Below are 18243 nucleotides of genomic sequence, written 5' to 3'. Positions count from 1 at the left end.
TTTGAATGCAGTATTACATTACACTGGGGTATAAGTACTTTCACTTGAGTAAATTATCTGAACTCATCTTTCACCTCTGGTATTTTTATGAATATGTTTATCCCGCAGACACTAACACAGTTTTATTGTTTTAACCATGAAAGATAATTTAGTCTGATTTGCTTGGAATCAAATCAACTCCATTATTGAGTCAATATGAAGTCAACAAAGCCTATTGCAGTGCTGAGATTAATTAGGTGGTTTACAGGGGTAATGACTAGTGGGTATGAAATGCAAATGTGCACATGCACAGCAATGGCGTGTGTATACGTTTGACAGGAGAAACCTACGTGGTTTCCCACATTTTACTTCAGGCCTCAGGTGTACCTTTATGGACCTGTCACCATCAATCACTCACAACACTCGAAACTATGTGTATGAGTTTCCTTCAATAAATACCTGACATATCAAGCTTTGCAGGTCATTTCATAAAGAAAAGAGAGAGAGAGAGAGAGAGAGAGAGAGAGAGAGAGAGAGAGAGAGAGAGAGAGAGAGAGAGTGAGGCACACACAACTGCACAAACTTTACATAAAGGTGTTTTTCTATCAGTGGAAAAAAACTATGTATCTTAACTCTAAGAATCCCAGTATTTTAATACAATTCTTTAAGATCAGCGAGGCATGAGGCAGACTGGCTGAACATTTCAATGAGTTTAATAAGGTAATTTTATGTGTGATAGTAAAAAACAAATCACATACGCACACACAGACCAGACAAAGATATCTGGCAGAGAAACACAACACCAACTCCCACGAAAACTGTTTAATTGACTCCTCAAACATTATTTACACAATTCCAGAAGAACAACACAAGTGCCAGATGACAAAAAATGAAGAAGACAGTTTCTACACAAAATAAAAACACAGAATATTTAAATAAAAAGGAAGAGTCACTAGTCTAAATCAAAAATGAATTGTCTAAATATGTTTAATAAATCAAGATGTATACAGGATAGGAAAGTGCTTCTCCCATAGAGATTATGTTATTAAAATCACCTGCAAAACATCTCTTGCTTGTTTCAGTTTCTTTCTGATGACAACATTGTTCTTTGTTTTCCTATCTGGAATATTCGAGAGGCGACATAAGGCAGGACTGGTCAGCGCAATGATTGATGCCCTAACATTATCTGGAAAGTGCACTTCAGGACCCAATAAGTCTATGATTTCCTTGTTTTACATTCTGGTTTGGATGCTATGCTCCAGTCACTTGTGTTTACAAGGAATCTGACTGGCTTGGGACTAAATGTAGAGTGGACCATAATGCTCAAAACACAAGCAGGCCTTGTTCCATTTGTAGGGATAGGTGTCTCCTTTACATCAAATCAGCCACAGGAAGGTTGAAGTTGCACTGCAGGACAGCAGAGTGCTTTTGTTGATTCCTATTGTACTTATTAGAGAGTAAAAAGTGGGTAGGTACTGCATTAAAAGGAGGATTTTCTGTTTTGAAGGCATCACTGGCTATATCTGAAAGCTTGTACTATTATCAGGTATTTTGTGCATTATCCCCCCATGCCATTGAAGCAGATGCAGTAAGAGATTTCAGACCAACTATCCACTTGTTCAATGTGTCAAGAGAAACTCAGTCTATCACAGATTAAAGGATAAGAAGGCATTTCAAACAGAGCTTTGACCCAGCGTCCAGCCCACAGTTTATACAGTAGGATTAATCGATATGTGACATCAGACTATTAATATTTCTCATCTTGAGGCTAGGCTGTTAGCAACAGTCTCTGTCCTGTATTGCAGCTATATGGTGCTTTACAAGTAACACAGTTTACACAAACTGCAGCACTATGCAACCTCTATAACCCTTTTTCAAAGTTTAAAGGGAGCAGAGCAAGTACAAAACTGCAAGGCAACAAAAAGACATTCAGAAGTTAATATTTTTTGTGCTACAGTGGCAAAAAACAAACAACAACAGTTGGGCTTTTTTTATTTTTATGCTGTAGCGCTGCTTCTGAGGCATTTCACAATAATAATCACAAAATACCACAGCAAACGAGTTGACTAAAGACTATCTGTGTCATCTTTGAGGCACCAATGCTAGATGTAAAAATCCATATAAAAATCACAGGTGAATGGAAATATGAATGATACAAAAACACTGTGACAGCAACTGGCTTGCTCAACTAAAGAGACACAAAGAGGAGAGTTTTACTGCTGAAATGAACGGAGGCTGTTAAAAAGTTTGGAATGCAATATTAGTTGAAAAAGTACTGGAAATAAAAACTAGACCCATGTGAACAGATATACAGCAGCTGTTACAACAGTGTAACAGTTTCACATACATACAGTTCAGGCTGAGGCTTTTCAATCACCAAAGTGATAATTTATGTATTTATTAAGATCCTATGTTCCTCAATTTTAATGTAATAATTAATAATTCTAATGATCTACTATTTTGCCTGTTTTTACTTTTATTGTCCCAGATCTCTTCCCTGTGTGTCTGTAGATTGGTCAAGCCAGGCTGTGTCAGTATAAAAGGCACTATAGAGGAGAAATTACTGCATCACAACTAGACTGACACATACTACATCAGAACAATGTCTAATACATTTCTATAAGACCTCTTTTGTCCGTGTCAGGTGAACAATCATACATTGACAGGAACAGGGTTGGATTAGTCTTCACTTCAACTCACCTCAGTCAATTTCAAATATATATTCTTGCAATGTTCAAAATTGAAGATAATAAATTGGCATTGTTTAATGAATTTGCAATTAATAAACTTTGTTTTGTTTCATTTTGATTTTTCGTGTGTTTAATTAAAAGATTCACTGATTTTCATTTCAATCATAATTTCAGTATCAATTCGTTGAACTGAGGAGGAATGGTAATCACCCAACAGAATTTAAAACTAAGCCCCTTCACCAATCAAAAAAGACACACACACAAACACACACACACACACACACACACACACACACACACACACACACACACAGACACGCATACAGTGACATTAGAGGCCCACTGAACACGCGTTGGACCATATAACTGTATCCCCAGAATCCTACAATTGTAATCCTTTACTATTTTTCCTAGCCAGAATCCAGGAAATACAGCGGTAGTTATTGAAACCCCCTGTTATCCGTCTACCCTGCATTTGCACTGCAGGAAATCACAATGAAAAAGACATATATCTTGTACTTAATAGTGCCAGTGGATTTCCGAAATCATATTGGTGGCTAAAACAATGACATAAATGGCAAAAAAAAAAGAAAGGAAAAACACTTAAGAATTCAGTACAAAGTTGAATGTCTACAACATCAGTATCTGTCACTGGTTTATATTCACACTGAATTTCTAGAGCTGGATAGTAGCCATACAAATAAAATTAAAAAAGGTAGTTCTATAATTTTGCCATCTCATGGTCACACTTAATTTGAGATTTGATCTCTTTAATATCCAGTCTTGAAAAAAGGTGTTGGATTTGGTTTAAAGTAGAAAGTTCGACCAATCATTTCAATGAATGTCTATTTTGCAACAATCATAAAAGCCCTAAGGTTCACATATATCTACTTGCTATTTCTTTTCTAACTCATTTGTCCCCACATATATGCACACACACAAGAATGAACACACATATGCACACTCACACAGTGTCTCTCTCTCACTCACTCACACACACACACACACACACACACACACACACACACACACACACACACACACACACACAGGCTCACACAGACCAACACACACACACACACACACACACACACACACACACAATCAAACAGACAGAAACACACACAGCCCTACTCTGGGGCCTCACAGTAATGTAGCTCTACAGAAGGTAGAGCCTAACAGTGAGATTGCCACTTTGCTTGCCTTTAGTTGGTCCAGGCAGTCATGTGATCATTGCTGGTCTAGGAGGAGTTCAACAGGTTGCTAAGGACTGCAAAAAAGGGGAAAAAAGACACTTTAAAGATCAGAGTACTGTATGTGTTTGATTTGTGTATTTAAACGTTCTTGAAATGCATTTTGTGTGTGTTTATGTGTGTGTGTCTCTGTGTCCTACCCTGGGGATCTGACTGAGCCTCTGCTGCATCAGCTTTGCGTGCAGCTTCTGGATCCGCTTCTAATCACAGAGATTGACAAAGTCAGACAGACACAAAGACACAGAAAGACAAAATGAAGAGGGCATTTCATCACATGGCAGTCTGGATTTCACAAGCATTTGAATGAGAGTGAAATCACCCGGGGGGGGGGGTTCTGATGATGTCAGTGATTCCCTGCCAATTGCTTATTATCATCACCATGCGAATTTAGTTACATTTTTTTTATCATATATAATCTCAGCAGTCCAGCCTTCCCATTTATTGTCAGTGGAGCAGCTCTAGGCTGTACATGCTGATTACATTGCCATTTACAATCCTTACTCTACTGGGAGGAAGAATCATTCATCTTCATAAATACCGAATGATCTGTCTTAGAAATTTGCCATCCATATTCAAATTAAGGACAGTGATAAACAATAGCTATTAATATAAATATTCACAGTATAATCCTTATTCTGAATCTGACTTTTGCCCTACATTGCTTAACCTGAACTGTTCATGTTGACTGTAAATGTGTGAGTTGAGTGTAATTGACAACACTTTCTAAGGGATAAAGCTGAGTCTGCTTTGTCTCAAAGAAAGACTGCTGACCTCCAAAATACACACACCCACCCACCCCACCCACTTGAGGCAGGATAAAGCAAAGTGTTACTTAAGATGCTGGTAGCTTGATTAAAGGCTGAGACGGCAATAGAAAAATAACAAAATCTCAGCCTGCATGTTATTGAAACTTGAAACACTGAAGTGTTTGTACCCTTAAAATATTTACCCTTATGTACAACAGTTAGGTATCACATTATTCTTTTTTGGTTTTTTTGGTAAGTTAATTAGTCAGGAAGATAATTACCCTGTCTGTTTTTGAAGCACAGTTTCTTCTTCTGATAGGTGAAGTATCCAACGACTGCTCCCACTACAGATACAGCAATTGCACTCACGATGGCTGCTAAAGAGCCAGAGCTGGCCTCTGTAAGAAACACACAAAAAAGAAAATTGACACGGGTGAGTCAGCGCTGATACCAATGTGACTGCACTATGTAAAGCCTACTCACAGTGATTGCAATGTTCAGTATCAACACTGGGTGCCATTTTGCAGTTCAAATAATGAATGGCAAATTAGCAGCGAGGCTAAATGACATAACATATTGCGTATGTGTGTTTGTGTGACTTTGTGTGTGTGAGACAGACAGATGCATCAATTTGTCTCAGCATTTGCTGATCCCATTGCAATTGCATATCCTATAATTTAGACGCCCTAAAAGCATTTACAGTGACAGCATAAATCTGTCTGCACCTGTATCCCAGTTACTATGACAACACCAATTTGAATAGTTTTCATGCTGTGTCATAGCAAACAGCAAATACCTCTCAAAATAATAATACTTACCATCATACTGTTATTAAGGTAGCATAAGAGGGTAATAGGCTAATAAGTGCAAATATCACAAAAATGTCATTATTTGCTTTTAACTAGTGTAATTCACAATCCATTCAAGAGTAAGAAGGAAATGGCAGAAGTAAGGAAGACGTCTACACTATGTTACACTCCATTAACAGAATTCAAGGTCTGATTTAGGTGCATCACCAAGTCATTTTTTATAATAACATGGACACAGTGGATTGTATTCTGTTGCCCTACATTCTCTTTATTGTCCCTGCAGTGGCTTCAATCAATCAACACAGAGTAATAATAGCATGTGCTGAATGGACAATAGAAAGAGAGATGGCAGGAGAAGGGTTGTTGTTGGTGTAATGCAGTTGGCAACTTAAGAAAATATCAAACAGTACAGTAAATCCAACAATAAACAAAGTCCAAAGATGAGGAAAAAAACAAGGGAGTGGCATGAGTCAGTGAAATTAAGTGGAATAAAACGGGGGAATGTTAGTGAGTCAGTAAAAGGAAATAAAGGTGGATGCAGGTGTGTATGAACATGTATGTGCACAAAGTCAGAAAACCACAACATGGACACACCAGTTTGTCTGGTGTAAAAAAAGCGCACAAATACCGAGATAAAGCTCTATGGGACTATGAGACTGGAAAGAAAAAACTATGGGAACCAAATGTGGACAGCAGCCACAACCCCTATCACATTTGTGTATGCTATATGGCTGGGAGGTCAGAGGTCAGAGAAAAATCTGACATTTGACTTCCTGTCCAGTGTGAGAAACAACATACATAAACAAGTGCTGTGATACGAATGTAAACTTTCAAATCCCACTAACCTTTCCTAAAATACCAATTTTTAAGAATTGCCACTTAAATGCACAACCATCCCCCTTTTGCCCCCTTTGCCTAAACATGTAATTTCTGAAATTATACAAAGATACTTACTAAAGTTCAAAGGAAGGTTCAAGTGTAAAAGAAAAAAAAAAAAAAAATTGGAAAAATGTCATGCAGTAGCTGCAGCAACAACACACCTGCTCGGGGCTCTTTGCATGACACACAGCAATAGGGGAACGGTTATGCTGCAGGTATGTGTGGGGCAGTGCATGGGTGGGTGGGTTAATGTGTTCAAAACAAAAAAGAGAAGAAGGATGACTCACCTTGGGCTTCAGGTTTGGCTGCTGTTAGAACAAAGGACACACAAATACAGTTAGCAAAATGAGACTGCACCACAAACTGGTTTAAGAGTCATGCATTAGGGTACCTTATGGGAGTTACATAATAAATGTGGGGGAAATGAGGAACAGTTTATTTAAACAGGTAGAAACACGCAGCTGTCATTGCATTGTATCTGCTTTCCAGTGCGAGAATCGGGAACACAAGTTACTTCCAGTGCGGAAGAACTTCAGATGCAGCACTTCAAACTGATGTAGCGTGAGAATTCATAGTAAAATACTCTCAAAGAAAGCCAGTTTCAAAAATGGTTTGAACTAAAACAATAGGAGAGAGGTATTTTCCGCTGAGTCTTGTATCCTGTTTTTATTGTCAGTGGCATGCCAGTAATATCCTGTGTGTTTCATCAAGTTTCTGAACTATATAAGCCCTACTACTTCTCCTGTGGATGCAAAACTACAATGATATTTGACTGAGATTCATGTGATCTGGACTGAAGATGGTGTAATGTCAATAGTGTTGTTGTTATTATGCATATTTTGACCATGAACAGACGCAAAAAAAATTCCTTACCATCTCCTTTGGCGCCAGCAGAATGTGCTGAAGACGAAAAGAAAGAGAGATAAGTGATTAAAGGAGGATAGAGAGAAAAGGGCATTATCATTTCAAGTTAAAATGTGTTAATGATGCATGTAAGAGAGGCGGAGAAGGCAGAGGAGAAGAGGAGAAAAGCAAGATCCTTCTCTTTGTACTAGTTTATACCTCAAAGGCATTGAGAGGTATAAAGTTTCTGTCCTAACCAGTCTGGAAACACACACACTCACTCTGCATGCCAAGTTTTTTCTTTTTATAATATTAAAGAGATAAAATATCTGAGGGACAAACTCACCCTCTGTTTTTCTCTTATCGTTGATTGGATTTGCAAACAAAACTGTTATCTCCTTATGTGTTGCCTGTCTGTAAACGCCTGTGACATAATGACTGCCATCTACCTGCTTGAACTTGACAAAGCCGCTAATGACAGAGCACTAAGGAAGAGCGCCTTTCACCAGATTATAATGATTATACAAACCTAGATGAATCGGTTTATGGATTGGGGAATAAAGGGTGAACGATGAGAGGAGCTGCTTCGGGAAAATCAGTGTTGAAGCGTTGCTACCAAATTGCTTTGTGGCTAGTGATTAAACTTATTCAACCCATGAGGTAAAACGAGCAATTGGCTCTCTTGTCATGGGAACAAAGCTTGTTAAATTGGAAAGGCATTATCACAGTATATAGATCCACCAGAAGAATATCTACAAGCACAATTATAAGGTACTATCTCGGAGTGGCCCTGTGCTACTAACCATTTGGTATAGGTGTAACTTTGTAGTTTTGATGCCAGACTAAAATCAATACCCTGTGTTCATAAATATAGCTGCCTCATGATTTGATGTAATTGTTTGTTAGGTAGTGTTAATATTAAGTAATAAGACTTGATGTCAGTTACAACTAAAGGGCAACAGCAAAAGCAAGAAAAACTTACAAATGCACATGCTAAATGTTAGTTTTGGCTATCAAGCACACATTAAATCGTCCGTTTAGGAGACATTCTATCTTGTTTTTCCTTGCAAAGGAGATGCTGCTGATTCAATAGAAATCCAGTCATTGTAAACACAGTAAACAAGGCTAATCTCACTGTTCCGCAGAGTGATAAAAAAAGGCGAGATTGTGCTAACTAGGAAACATAGTACAAATCCAACAAAACTGAACTATCTCTTCATCAGTGTCTGTTTGTGTTGCTAACTGTGTACCCAAAGGTTCTTGCGTGCATCCCTCCATACTTGGGGAATGGGTTATTGCTTGTTACAATGATAAAAACGACAGTAACTGTTATACAAGGAGCTACAGTACTAACCCCCAGAACTGCGGCTCTTTCCTGGATGTGATGGGTTGTCCACTGCGGTGCCTTCCTTTAATCCTGCATCTGAAAAATGAATTTGATATCATTGGTGACAGAAATGCAATACCAATCCCCGTAGGGAAATTTCACTCTTTTCACTGTCCCGCCCAAGAGGGATATCTTCCAGATGTTCACCAAAAACACCTCTCTAACTTATTATACTGTTGTACACCATTCCATGTTTAACTATTTAATGGTAATATCAACCATCATGGAAGCTCTCCCCACCTCAAGAAGTGGGTGCCACACCACTTATCGATAAACAGATAATTCATGGGGTTATTATAAAGCTCTACTTGTGATTAGAAAAAAGAGCAGAGGAGCGGAATCGCTTGTTGACCGGAACAGAAAGAATGCTACAGGAATGAGTCCTAAAAGCCGGAACTGGACCTTTTAGCACTTCCACTTCCCTCGCTTTGAACTCAATGGGTTTTTCAATGGGTTTTTGGTTAGATGCCTGAAATAAGGTCTGTGGTTAACGCAAGTTAAAGAGATTTTCACGTTTTGTTCTAGGGCATACAATACATCAGTAAATACCCCACCCATGAATTTTGAAGCGTTTTCTTTAAAAAGGTGGGTGCTAACAAGTGGTTAAATAAGACCATAAACATTCAAACTTGTCTATTTTAATTACAAGTTGGAAGTTTAGTGGCGGTGATGTTTGAAGTGTAGTTTGTTTTTTAGCCTAACATTAGCTTTTTACTCATGACGATTCCATTTATGCTTCAGAAATCAGAGAAGTGGAGTTCATTTGTGAAAATATCACAAACCTTTGTGACCTTAGCCTATTTTAGCTTACTGTTTTTAACAGTTCAAAATCCAGTGGACTTCTGTACAGTATGTAACTAACATTTCTGCCTTGATTTTGAAAGAGCAACTGTGACTGAGACCATTCTGGGGACAAAGACATGGCGGGCTCAGGCGGTGAAAGGAAAGGAATGAAATGGAAGAAGAGGAGTGAGTTTGTAGTGAGTTATTTAAGTACCTGATACTGGTATACATCATCCATTGTATCGATAAGTCCGCCAGTATTTGTTTTTGTGAAGTTGGAAGTTATTTATTCCGTGTTTTGAACAATGAGATTTGTGTGCTAAATGTTCTTTCTGCTTGCTGGTTGTTCTGACACATTCAGAATCATCACCACTTTTTCTGTTATCATTTAACAGGCGATTGGTAAAATGTATATATTTAAACAACGAGTAGTTACAGTACTAACCCTTTGATGGGCTGTCCAATGCAGACCCTCCTATATATTACAGAAATGCAATATCAATCTCTTAGGGAAATTCCCTTTCTTACTGTCCCACCCAAGAGGGATATCTTCCAGATGTTCACTAAAAACATGTCATCTCTTTAAAACACTATTGTGCACCATTTCATGTTAACCTAATGATAAAATCAGCCATCATGGAAGCACTCCCAGCTTCAGTCCCTCATGGCCCCTAGTGAATGCCCTGCAGAGGTGTCCTCGATAAGGACTCTGAAACATTACCTGCTGCAAGGGTGTGACAGTGATCTTGTGAGCTAGTGTTGACTTAAATTAAAGGATATTATCTGTCAGGGACAATACCTTACCCTGACTCTATACTAACTGGGGGAAAACCCAAGTGACTTATACAACATGTGGGATTCAATGTGCAAAACAGTTTCAGGCTGGGCAGGGCGAGTTAGGATTGGTGAATTATTTCGAGGCTGATAGAACCTAAAAGGCAGAATCATCCATTGACCTGTTCTTTCACCTCAAAAAAAATCCTGGCACTAAATCATCGTGAATATGTATTGTAAAGCACAGATAGGCACATGAATGTTAAGTAATGAAACCATAGTTTGAGTCAGGTTTTACTCTGATACTCCCATTCTTCTCTGTTCATTTCTATCTTCTTTTATGCTCCTCTGGCCTTTCCATTAACCTCACCACCTTCTCTGTTCTCTTTATCTCTTTCCTTTTGTATTTACACCTCTCTGTGTCTGTACTTTGCCCTCCTCCCTGTTCTCTTCTCTTTCTCTCCTCTCGTTTCCTAAACCATGAGAGAAAATGTTCCCCAGCCAGTTATCACATGTAAGAAACCTCCCATAGCAACCATTTCCTTAACACTTAATGGCAGCCCCATTACTTGGCACTATTAAGAGAGAAGATAATGGACGAATATAAAATGACTATCCTTGAGTGAGGATGTCCTGCTATAGAACAGGTAAAGACAAACAACAGCACTACTTGGGACAGGAAATGCTGAAATTCGATTAACATAAAGGGATAGAGCATGAATTCAAATTTGAGAAAGGGGAAATGATGGAAAAAAAGAATACCATTCTATGAAAAGTTCAATAATTGAGGGCGACACTTTGATTGTGATAAAACCACACTGAGGTAATTTGGGAGGTTTGCTTACTTAAACAATACCACCCATAATTTAAGAGGTAAAATTGTGTGGGCCAGAATCCCACCTCATAACCTTCCTAAGTGATTTGTAGGTTTCCGATAGAAAGGCACATCTGTTTTCCATTCATTTGTACAGAAAATAGGGAGTTGCAGCAAAATCATAAATGCTACGTCATGAAGGCAGGACATGTATATTTTTTTTAAATGACTGATAACACAAAATGATCATTTTCAGGGTATTCCTGGGGTCAAATAATGCCACAGTGGAAATCTAATTTGTTTTGAAATATTGTAGTAGGTTCAGAGTTCGAGAAAGGGAAATACACAACAGAAGTGCTCAGTCAGTTTAGCCTTAACTCAATCCATACAGAGAGAAGCTTCAAAAGTTCTCTCTTCAATCATGACTACTATTTCCCACTCAAAGGATTTTAACATTTCCATCTATCGCAAGCATCAACTAAACAGCTTCTTTGGTTATTCATTGTTAGTGTAGTTTGTTGTGCTGATGTGCTCTGTTATATGATGAAAAGAGCTTCTGAGTCATAATTATAAGCAATTATTTCTGGTGTGCGTTAGTAATTTGTTTAGCTATTGTGTGACTTGGCTCCATAAAGGTTGAGGTTTATTCAGTTCAAAAAAGAATAATGAAATGAATTTTTTTTTTTGTTATTACCTGCGTTCACCTCAGGTGCAGCGTCAGCTTTAACTGTTGGCAAAGACAAAGAACAGAACCGTGATCATGATGTTTGATCTAAAATCCATTTTGACAAATGTCTAGCGGCACTGTTATCTACAGCACTACAGCTGGGGAACACAAATCTGTTACTTTGATTTTTAATACAAATACACACAAAAAAGAAAAAAGACAGTGCTTTCTCATCTCAAAATTAATTCATGTTTTCCCAATTGAATTGTTGACATAAGAGGAGCTACGTATCTAACAGTGATAGATTAAATTATAGTAAAGCCCCCATAGTAGTTTCTTTGTAAATAAAAAGTGTTTACATAGTGAATGTTTATCAAATTATACTTTCTCTATATTTCTCACTGTATATATGTATATATACCAGGACATAACATGACATATTAGTTTCAGCAGAATGTACCAGAATGTACCAGAATGTACCAGTTGTACAAACAAGTTCGTACAGTTTCCTCAGGTAAAGGACACACATGCTATAGGGGTGAGCTCATCTAGAGAATACATGCGTTCAGCTTTCTCTATCGCTCTTCTATATGTTTGTGTACATTTAACCTATATGCACCTATAGGTTACACACTGTGTCCAAAATGCCTTAGCATGTAGCAAGTTCTTACCCACTGTCTCAGGGCGCTATTATGTAGCTACCAGTAGGCAAACTAATTCACAAATGCAATCTGCCAGAGCAAATGATACATCATGTGCTCGGCAGATTGGTCTGCTTCACTGGGTAATGTACCAGGGTAATTAAGAAAAAAACATGGAAACAAGCAAGGAAATTCTTGCTTTAATGAGTGACAGTGTACCAGTGCCATGAGTGCATGTACAACAGTGGGCGAAACATGCACCGAAAAATCTATATTCTTACCTGTAGGTAAAGGGGCCTTCACTTCTGTTCTGACCTCTGGTTCTATTTTTTCTACATCGACCCCCTGATCAGTTGGTTCTACATCAGCAGCAGGATCTGTTGGTTCTTCCTCATTACCTGCTACAGGTAAATCTGTCACTGCGGGGGTCTGGTCATCAGCTCCATCCTATTAAAAATGAAAGGACACATTGACTTCTCTTTAGCATAGCAGCTCCTGAATAATATTATATATAATATAATGATAGTATATTTGTCAGAGTAAGTTTAAATACGATGTTTAAGACTTTCTAAAACTGCTACTGACCTCCTCCTGAGCAGGTGTTGTATCAATGCTTGAGGTAGGTTCCTCTTCTCCACTGTCGGTTGGTTGCTCAACATCTGTATCTGGAATAGCTGCAGGCTCTGGACAGGAGAGTGAAACAGAGAGGAAGTATTAGATCACTGATGGGTTGTATAATCCATTTATCCAACGTGTTATGGCATGGGCTGGGATGGCTTGTTTTACTGCACTATTTAATGCAGATTGCAAACGAAACCAGAGAGGCTGAGTATTTTGCCACACCATGGCACATTGACATAATTAATAGAAGGAAAAGGTAACTAAGGAACAAATACAGAACTTATAAGGCCTTATTTGTAAAAAAAAAAAAAAAAACTTAATACTATACTAATATTAATATTAGCCCTAAGAAAACAAAATGAATTTGCATATTTGAACACCTTGTGTCGTTGCAGCTGCTTCCGCCTCTGTGTCTGCTGCTGTAGGAGTTTCTGGTTCTGCGTCTCCTTCACCAGCAGGAGTTTCTGGTTCTGCTTCTTCAGCCACAGGAGTACTTTGTTCTGCGTCCTCAGCTGGAGGAGTCACTGGTTCATCAGCACCAGCTGCAGGCTCAGCAGTGGGCTCAACCTCATCCTCTGTTGGTGCTTCTTCCTGTATGACATCCCATATCAGTCTCCTCTTATTAAATGACTGAGGATTTAAAACTAGATTTTATCCAGGCCTCAGTAAGTTAAACTAGATGAGGGCTGCACTGTGGCACCGTTACTGTGAAAAACTTGGGGGGCTCTGAAAGTTGGATTATAGATACTGTATGTGTTTATGGTGCCCAACCCTTCTAGTTGTGCTCTTGGCTATGCAAGATAAGAGTTTGTTAGAGTTTGGAGTGAGATCAAGGATTAAAGACGAGAAGAAACATTTCATTACATTAATCCCCCACAAGACTAAATTTGAGAAATGAACCACCAAAATATTTCCTTTCTTCACCTCGGCTGTATGGCCGGTGTCTTCATCGGCGACAGTTTCTTCTGTGACCTCAGGCGGTACGTCTGCTTCAGGGGCCGGGGTACCAGGATCCACTGCCACATCTGTTGGGCCTACATCATCTACACAGAGATGTGTGGAGAAAAAGAGTAATAAAATAATGAAAAAAAGCAAACATCTGGTGAAGCACTGACTACTGGGTCATTTCAATTTCAAAAAGTGGGAAAAAAAAGATAAGGCTATCCTGAAACCCTGGTGCTTCAATAGTGTGCAACTATCATTTTCTTTCTGAAAAGAAGGGAAGGAGGCAACCATGGCAACCCAAAATCTGTCCAATGCTTGACAACACAACATTCCTAAAACTGACAATGTTGACCAATAAGCATTAACATTATATGTCCAACCTAAACTAGAAAATAGAATAGAACATAAGACTGGTAGTGATTAGTTTAACCATTGGTAATTATAAACTGCATGCCTTAATCCATCTGTTATCATTTAAAACCATTAAAATCATATGTCTGAATGGTCGTTAAGATGTTGTGGATTCAACACATTCTCTAACATGACTATCACCACCGACACACACACACATACACAGGGCCACACCCTGGTCTGATTGGTGCCTGATGTTAACGCTCCAGCCACAACTGGATGACAGACGCATCGATCACATCTGACCTGCCTCAACATCATATGAAGTCTCGACCCCAGCACTGGCATCGCAACTCTGTACTAATGAGAAAATACAAAGAGCATGTCTTTGTCATTCTGTGTGTGAGATGAGCGTGGTGTTTGTGTGTGTTGAGCCAGTGCTGCGAGATTCCCCTGTCGCATGTGAGAAGCTGAAACAGCAAACTGTGCTCTGACTTGATTTTTCCGTGCTCTGCTGATTTCAGCAGCACCCTGATGCTGGTTAACCGGGACAGCGCATTCTTCCAAATACATGTATTAACCATTAACTAAAAGACATAGCCGTCTACAAATTATGGTATGAGTGATGCCGTGCTTCTTTCTGCAAAACTATGATTAGAATAGATTTCAAAAGTGAAAATGAAATGTACCAGAAGGCTGTGCAGGTGCCAAAAACACTCCTAGAACATGAGAGATTGAAAACCAAGGACATATCAGAAAGTAATAAGACAGGCTGCTTAGTAACATAACTTGCTTCCTTAATATGATGACATTAAATAATTCTTCATCCCTTTTAGCAGTTGTTCAATGCCAAACGAGTTTCCAATAAAGGATCACTGCGTTTGCCAAGTGAGATTGTATCAGAATCAGTGAAGCCTTGAGGAGAACGGCACGAACACATCTGAAGTATTTCCATCATACTGTAAATTCTCCAGAGGCGAGCAGTGCTGATGACACCCTGGCTCCCCTTCACACACACAAACACAAATTCATACACCAGAAAGAAAATCCATAGTAAGTAAGCACACAAGCATGGCTAAACACACAACACATGCACTCATGCACAGAAACGTGGGTATGAAACACGCAGACACTCAGGCACAGATGTACGGTAACTGACAGATAAAAACAAGCGCTCTTTGTTTCTCTCAGTCTCTGTTTTTCCAGTGAATGTCACTATATCAACTTAATGTCCAAGATAAACACGAATCATTGCCCTCAATGGTTTATTAAAAAGGAAATCGCATACAGAGCTTCATAAACAGGACTAAATGTGTGAGTGCAGGTGTGGTATGTCTGGATCCTTTTGTTCTGTTTCATTTACTTGCTTCACGCATGTGATAAAACACACAAACTATGACGAAACTAAAAACAGTGTGTGAGTACATGATTGTGAGTGTGTTCATGTTTCCACTTGCATTACATGTGGAAATGAGTGGGCACATTTTTTCATGGCATCATGCTTACATGCACATGTGTGTGTGTGTGTGTGTGTGTGTGTGTGTGTGTGTGTGTGTGTGTGAGGTATGTGGCTCTCATGTAACTCCTTTGTGTGTGTCTGTGTCTGTGTATGTGTGAGTGAGTGAGAGAGAGAGAGAGAGAGAGAGAGAGAGAGAGAGAGAGACCCCCATATAAACTCTCACTCTCCCTTTCTCTTGCCACTCCATAGAACATTCTGTTCCCATCTATCAGTTTGCCACTTCCTCCTCTAACTACCTCCGTTACATACACACTCCTATACATCCCCCCCACCCACCAACACACACAAACACACACACGCACACACACACACACGTGCATGCGTACAAGCCCATAAAAACACCTTCTCCACCCTTTTTTCAGTTCAAACATACAAACAACCACATGTTCACACACACACACACACGTAAAGTTCATGTGCACAGGCAAGTTCACACAATCTGAGTAAGCGGTCTTCTGTTTTGTGTTAGTGCAGCAGTGAAACAAATTGTTGGACATCCAAACCTCCCTCCCTCCTTCCCTTATTTTCTTTTTGTCTTTAAGTCTGTCTCCCCTCCTTTCCTTTCTCTTTCTCTCCCCCCAAACTCTGAACTCCCTTTGTTTCTCTGCCACTGCTTTCCCTTGAGGCTGATGAGTCAACTGTGTCTCTCTGACAAGGCTGCACGCTATGGGACTGTACAGCATGTGCAGTGTTAAAACTGCAAAAAGGTCCCCAGAGAAAAACTCTTGAGTCAAACCAGTTTACACATGTGGGAAAACATCATGCTGTCGGTTACATTGTGTTCTTTTTAAAACTAGTGATGTGGTTTCATAGATGGATAAATACACTCTCCAGCGATGCTATCCAGTGCTCTGACACATATTGTCTATTAAACATTGTTAAACATATGTCTCTCTTAAAGTGTCAGTCAAAACTGAACATTATTATCTTTGTAAAATACGTTTTTGAGCCTGTGTTTTGAATTAAATTGTATAGCTGTACCTAATAAAGTGGCCACTTTTCTATCTTCAACAGGTATTGAATCATCTGATAAAGAGAACAGTTTTTGTCTGGACCTTCCCAGACAAACATATAGCCAACGCAGACAGGTTGTTTCATTAAATAAATAGTTAAAACATTTTGTACAATACACTTATTTACTTATAAGAGTTTCAGAAGAGTCTGAAGATTGACACCACATTTAGTTTTGTTCGGTAAATGTGAAGGTAGGAGGTAGGTTAGGAGTTAGATTAGCTTAGCATAGAGACTGAAAACAGGGGGAAACTTCCAGCCTAGCTCTGTCCAAACTAAGGAACCAACATCCTCCAACGAGCAGCTCTACAGCTCATTGATTAACATCTCGTGAGAGGGGTTACGTTGGGTTATGTGCACAGTAACTTACTGTAGTCTTGTCACTATGAAAAAGTCCCCAGCCAACGATAGTCTGTCACATAACTTCCTATAAAACTACCAGATTTTTTTCAGCACTCACAAAGAGTGAAAAGCTAGTAGACCATGAGGAGATATTTGCTGAATGTGAAAAAAAAACCCACAAGTATATTTGATTGGATTACTCCACCTTTAACTGGCAGCTGGTAGTAGCTTCATAGACTACATAATAAAAACCTGACAGTGGTATCGATCTTCTAATCTATTTTAAATAAATTTTATTTGTATAGTGCCAAATAATCAATCAGAAGTTATCGCAAGGCACTTTTTATACAGAGCAGGTCAAGACCATAATCCTAAAGCTCTTGGCAACAGTGGCAAGAAACAACTTTTAAGGCAGAAACCTCAAGCAGCTGGGCGCATTTCTCCATACTTGGTGTATATGGGGGCAGAAACTAGTGGACATAATAGACAAACATGTTCTAGAACCTAAAGTTTTACTAATTAAGCTTAATACTATTTGGGGACTTGTTAACTGAAGTGAAAGGAAATGTCTTTGTATTGTAGTGTAAAGGTTTTTAAGTGCTAAGCATGGCGTTCTCCCATTATTGAATTTAAAGTAGATATCAAGAGAGTAGCTTTAATCTGTAACAGGAATATGTTCCTGTGATCTTTTTTGCTGAAACATTGGAAACACCCCTTACAATGTACCGCCATGAAGAACATTACTTTCCATTTCCCTGATCTTCATGTTCCAGCAAGCAGGACTTTGAATTCACGTACATAGACGCACACATATTAAATCATTTAAACATATCTAATAATAGAATATTATAGATATACACTTCTTAAGACAATTTTGTTCTTTTTTTATGAAGGATTGTGTGTTAAATAAACTGGCTGAGTTGGTGAGCAGCTATGACAACAGCCAATACAGCATAAAAGCTGCTCTTGAAGTATTATACATATAAGTTTCACACACTTGGCTGTAATGGTGTTTGATGTCTGATATTGATTCAAAGGCTGAGACATGATAAAACTGTTTACCTGGGCACCTGATACTTCTTCTTCTGAATGACAAATGATTAAAAGAAAATTAAATTATTTTTATTTCCTTTATATTCACACCTTTTGTTTTAGGAAATTATAAAAGAACAAAGAAGTAAATTCCCTG

General features: G+C 38.7%; 1 protein-coding gene across 1 annotated transcript in view; it reads right to left on the bottom strand.

Annotated features, from left to right (window-relative positions):
- Window positions 1–786: 786 nt before the first annotated feature.
- si:ch211-39i22.1 (proteoglycan 4) overlaps window positions 787–18243 on the bottom strand; it is a 19959-nt gene continuing 2502 nt past the window's right edge. The window contains exons 2-12 of the mRNA XM_051403086.1: window positions 13811–13929; window positions 13267–13477; window positions 12851–12948; window positions 12547–12712; window positions 11652–11684; window positions 8554–8622; window positions 7230–7256; window positions 6644–6664; window positions 4950–5066; window positions 4063–4122; window positions 787–3939 (exon numbers count right to left, since the gene is read on the bottom strand). Coding sequence (XP_051259046.1) covers window positions 3911–3939; window positions 4063–4122; window positions 4950–5066; window positions 6644–6664; window positions 7230–7256; window positions 8554–8622; window positions 11652–11684; window positions 12547–12712; window positions 12851–12948; window positions 13267–13477; window positions 13811–13929 — 950 coding nt within the window. The 3' untranslated portion in view covers window positions 787–3910. The remainder of the gene's footprint in view (window positions 3940–4062; window positions 4123–4949; window positions 5067–6643; window positions 6665–7229; window positions 7257–8553; window positions 8623–11651; window positions 11685–12546; window positions 12713–12850; window positions 12949–13266; window positions 13478–13810; window positions 13930–18243) is intronic.

Source organism: Dicentrarchus labrax, unplaced genomic scaffold (genome assembly GCF_905237075.1).
Source record: "Dicentrarchus labrax unplaced genomic scaffold, dlabrax2021, whole genome shotgun sequence".
Lineage (NCBI taxonomy): Eukaryota > Metazoa > Chordata > Actinopteri > Moronidae > Dicentrarchus > Dicentrarchus labrax.
The sequence above is the reverse complement of the archived record's forward strand: the minus strand, read 5'-3'. Positions and strand labels throughout refer to the sequence as shown.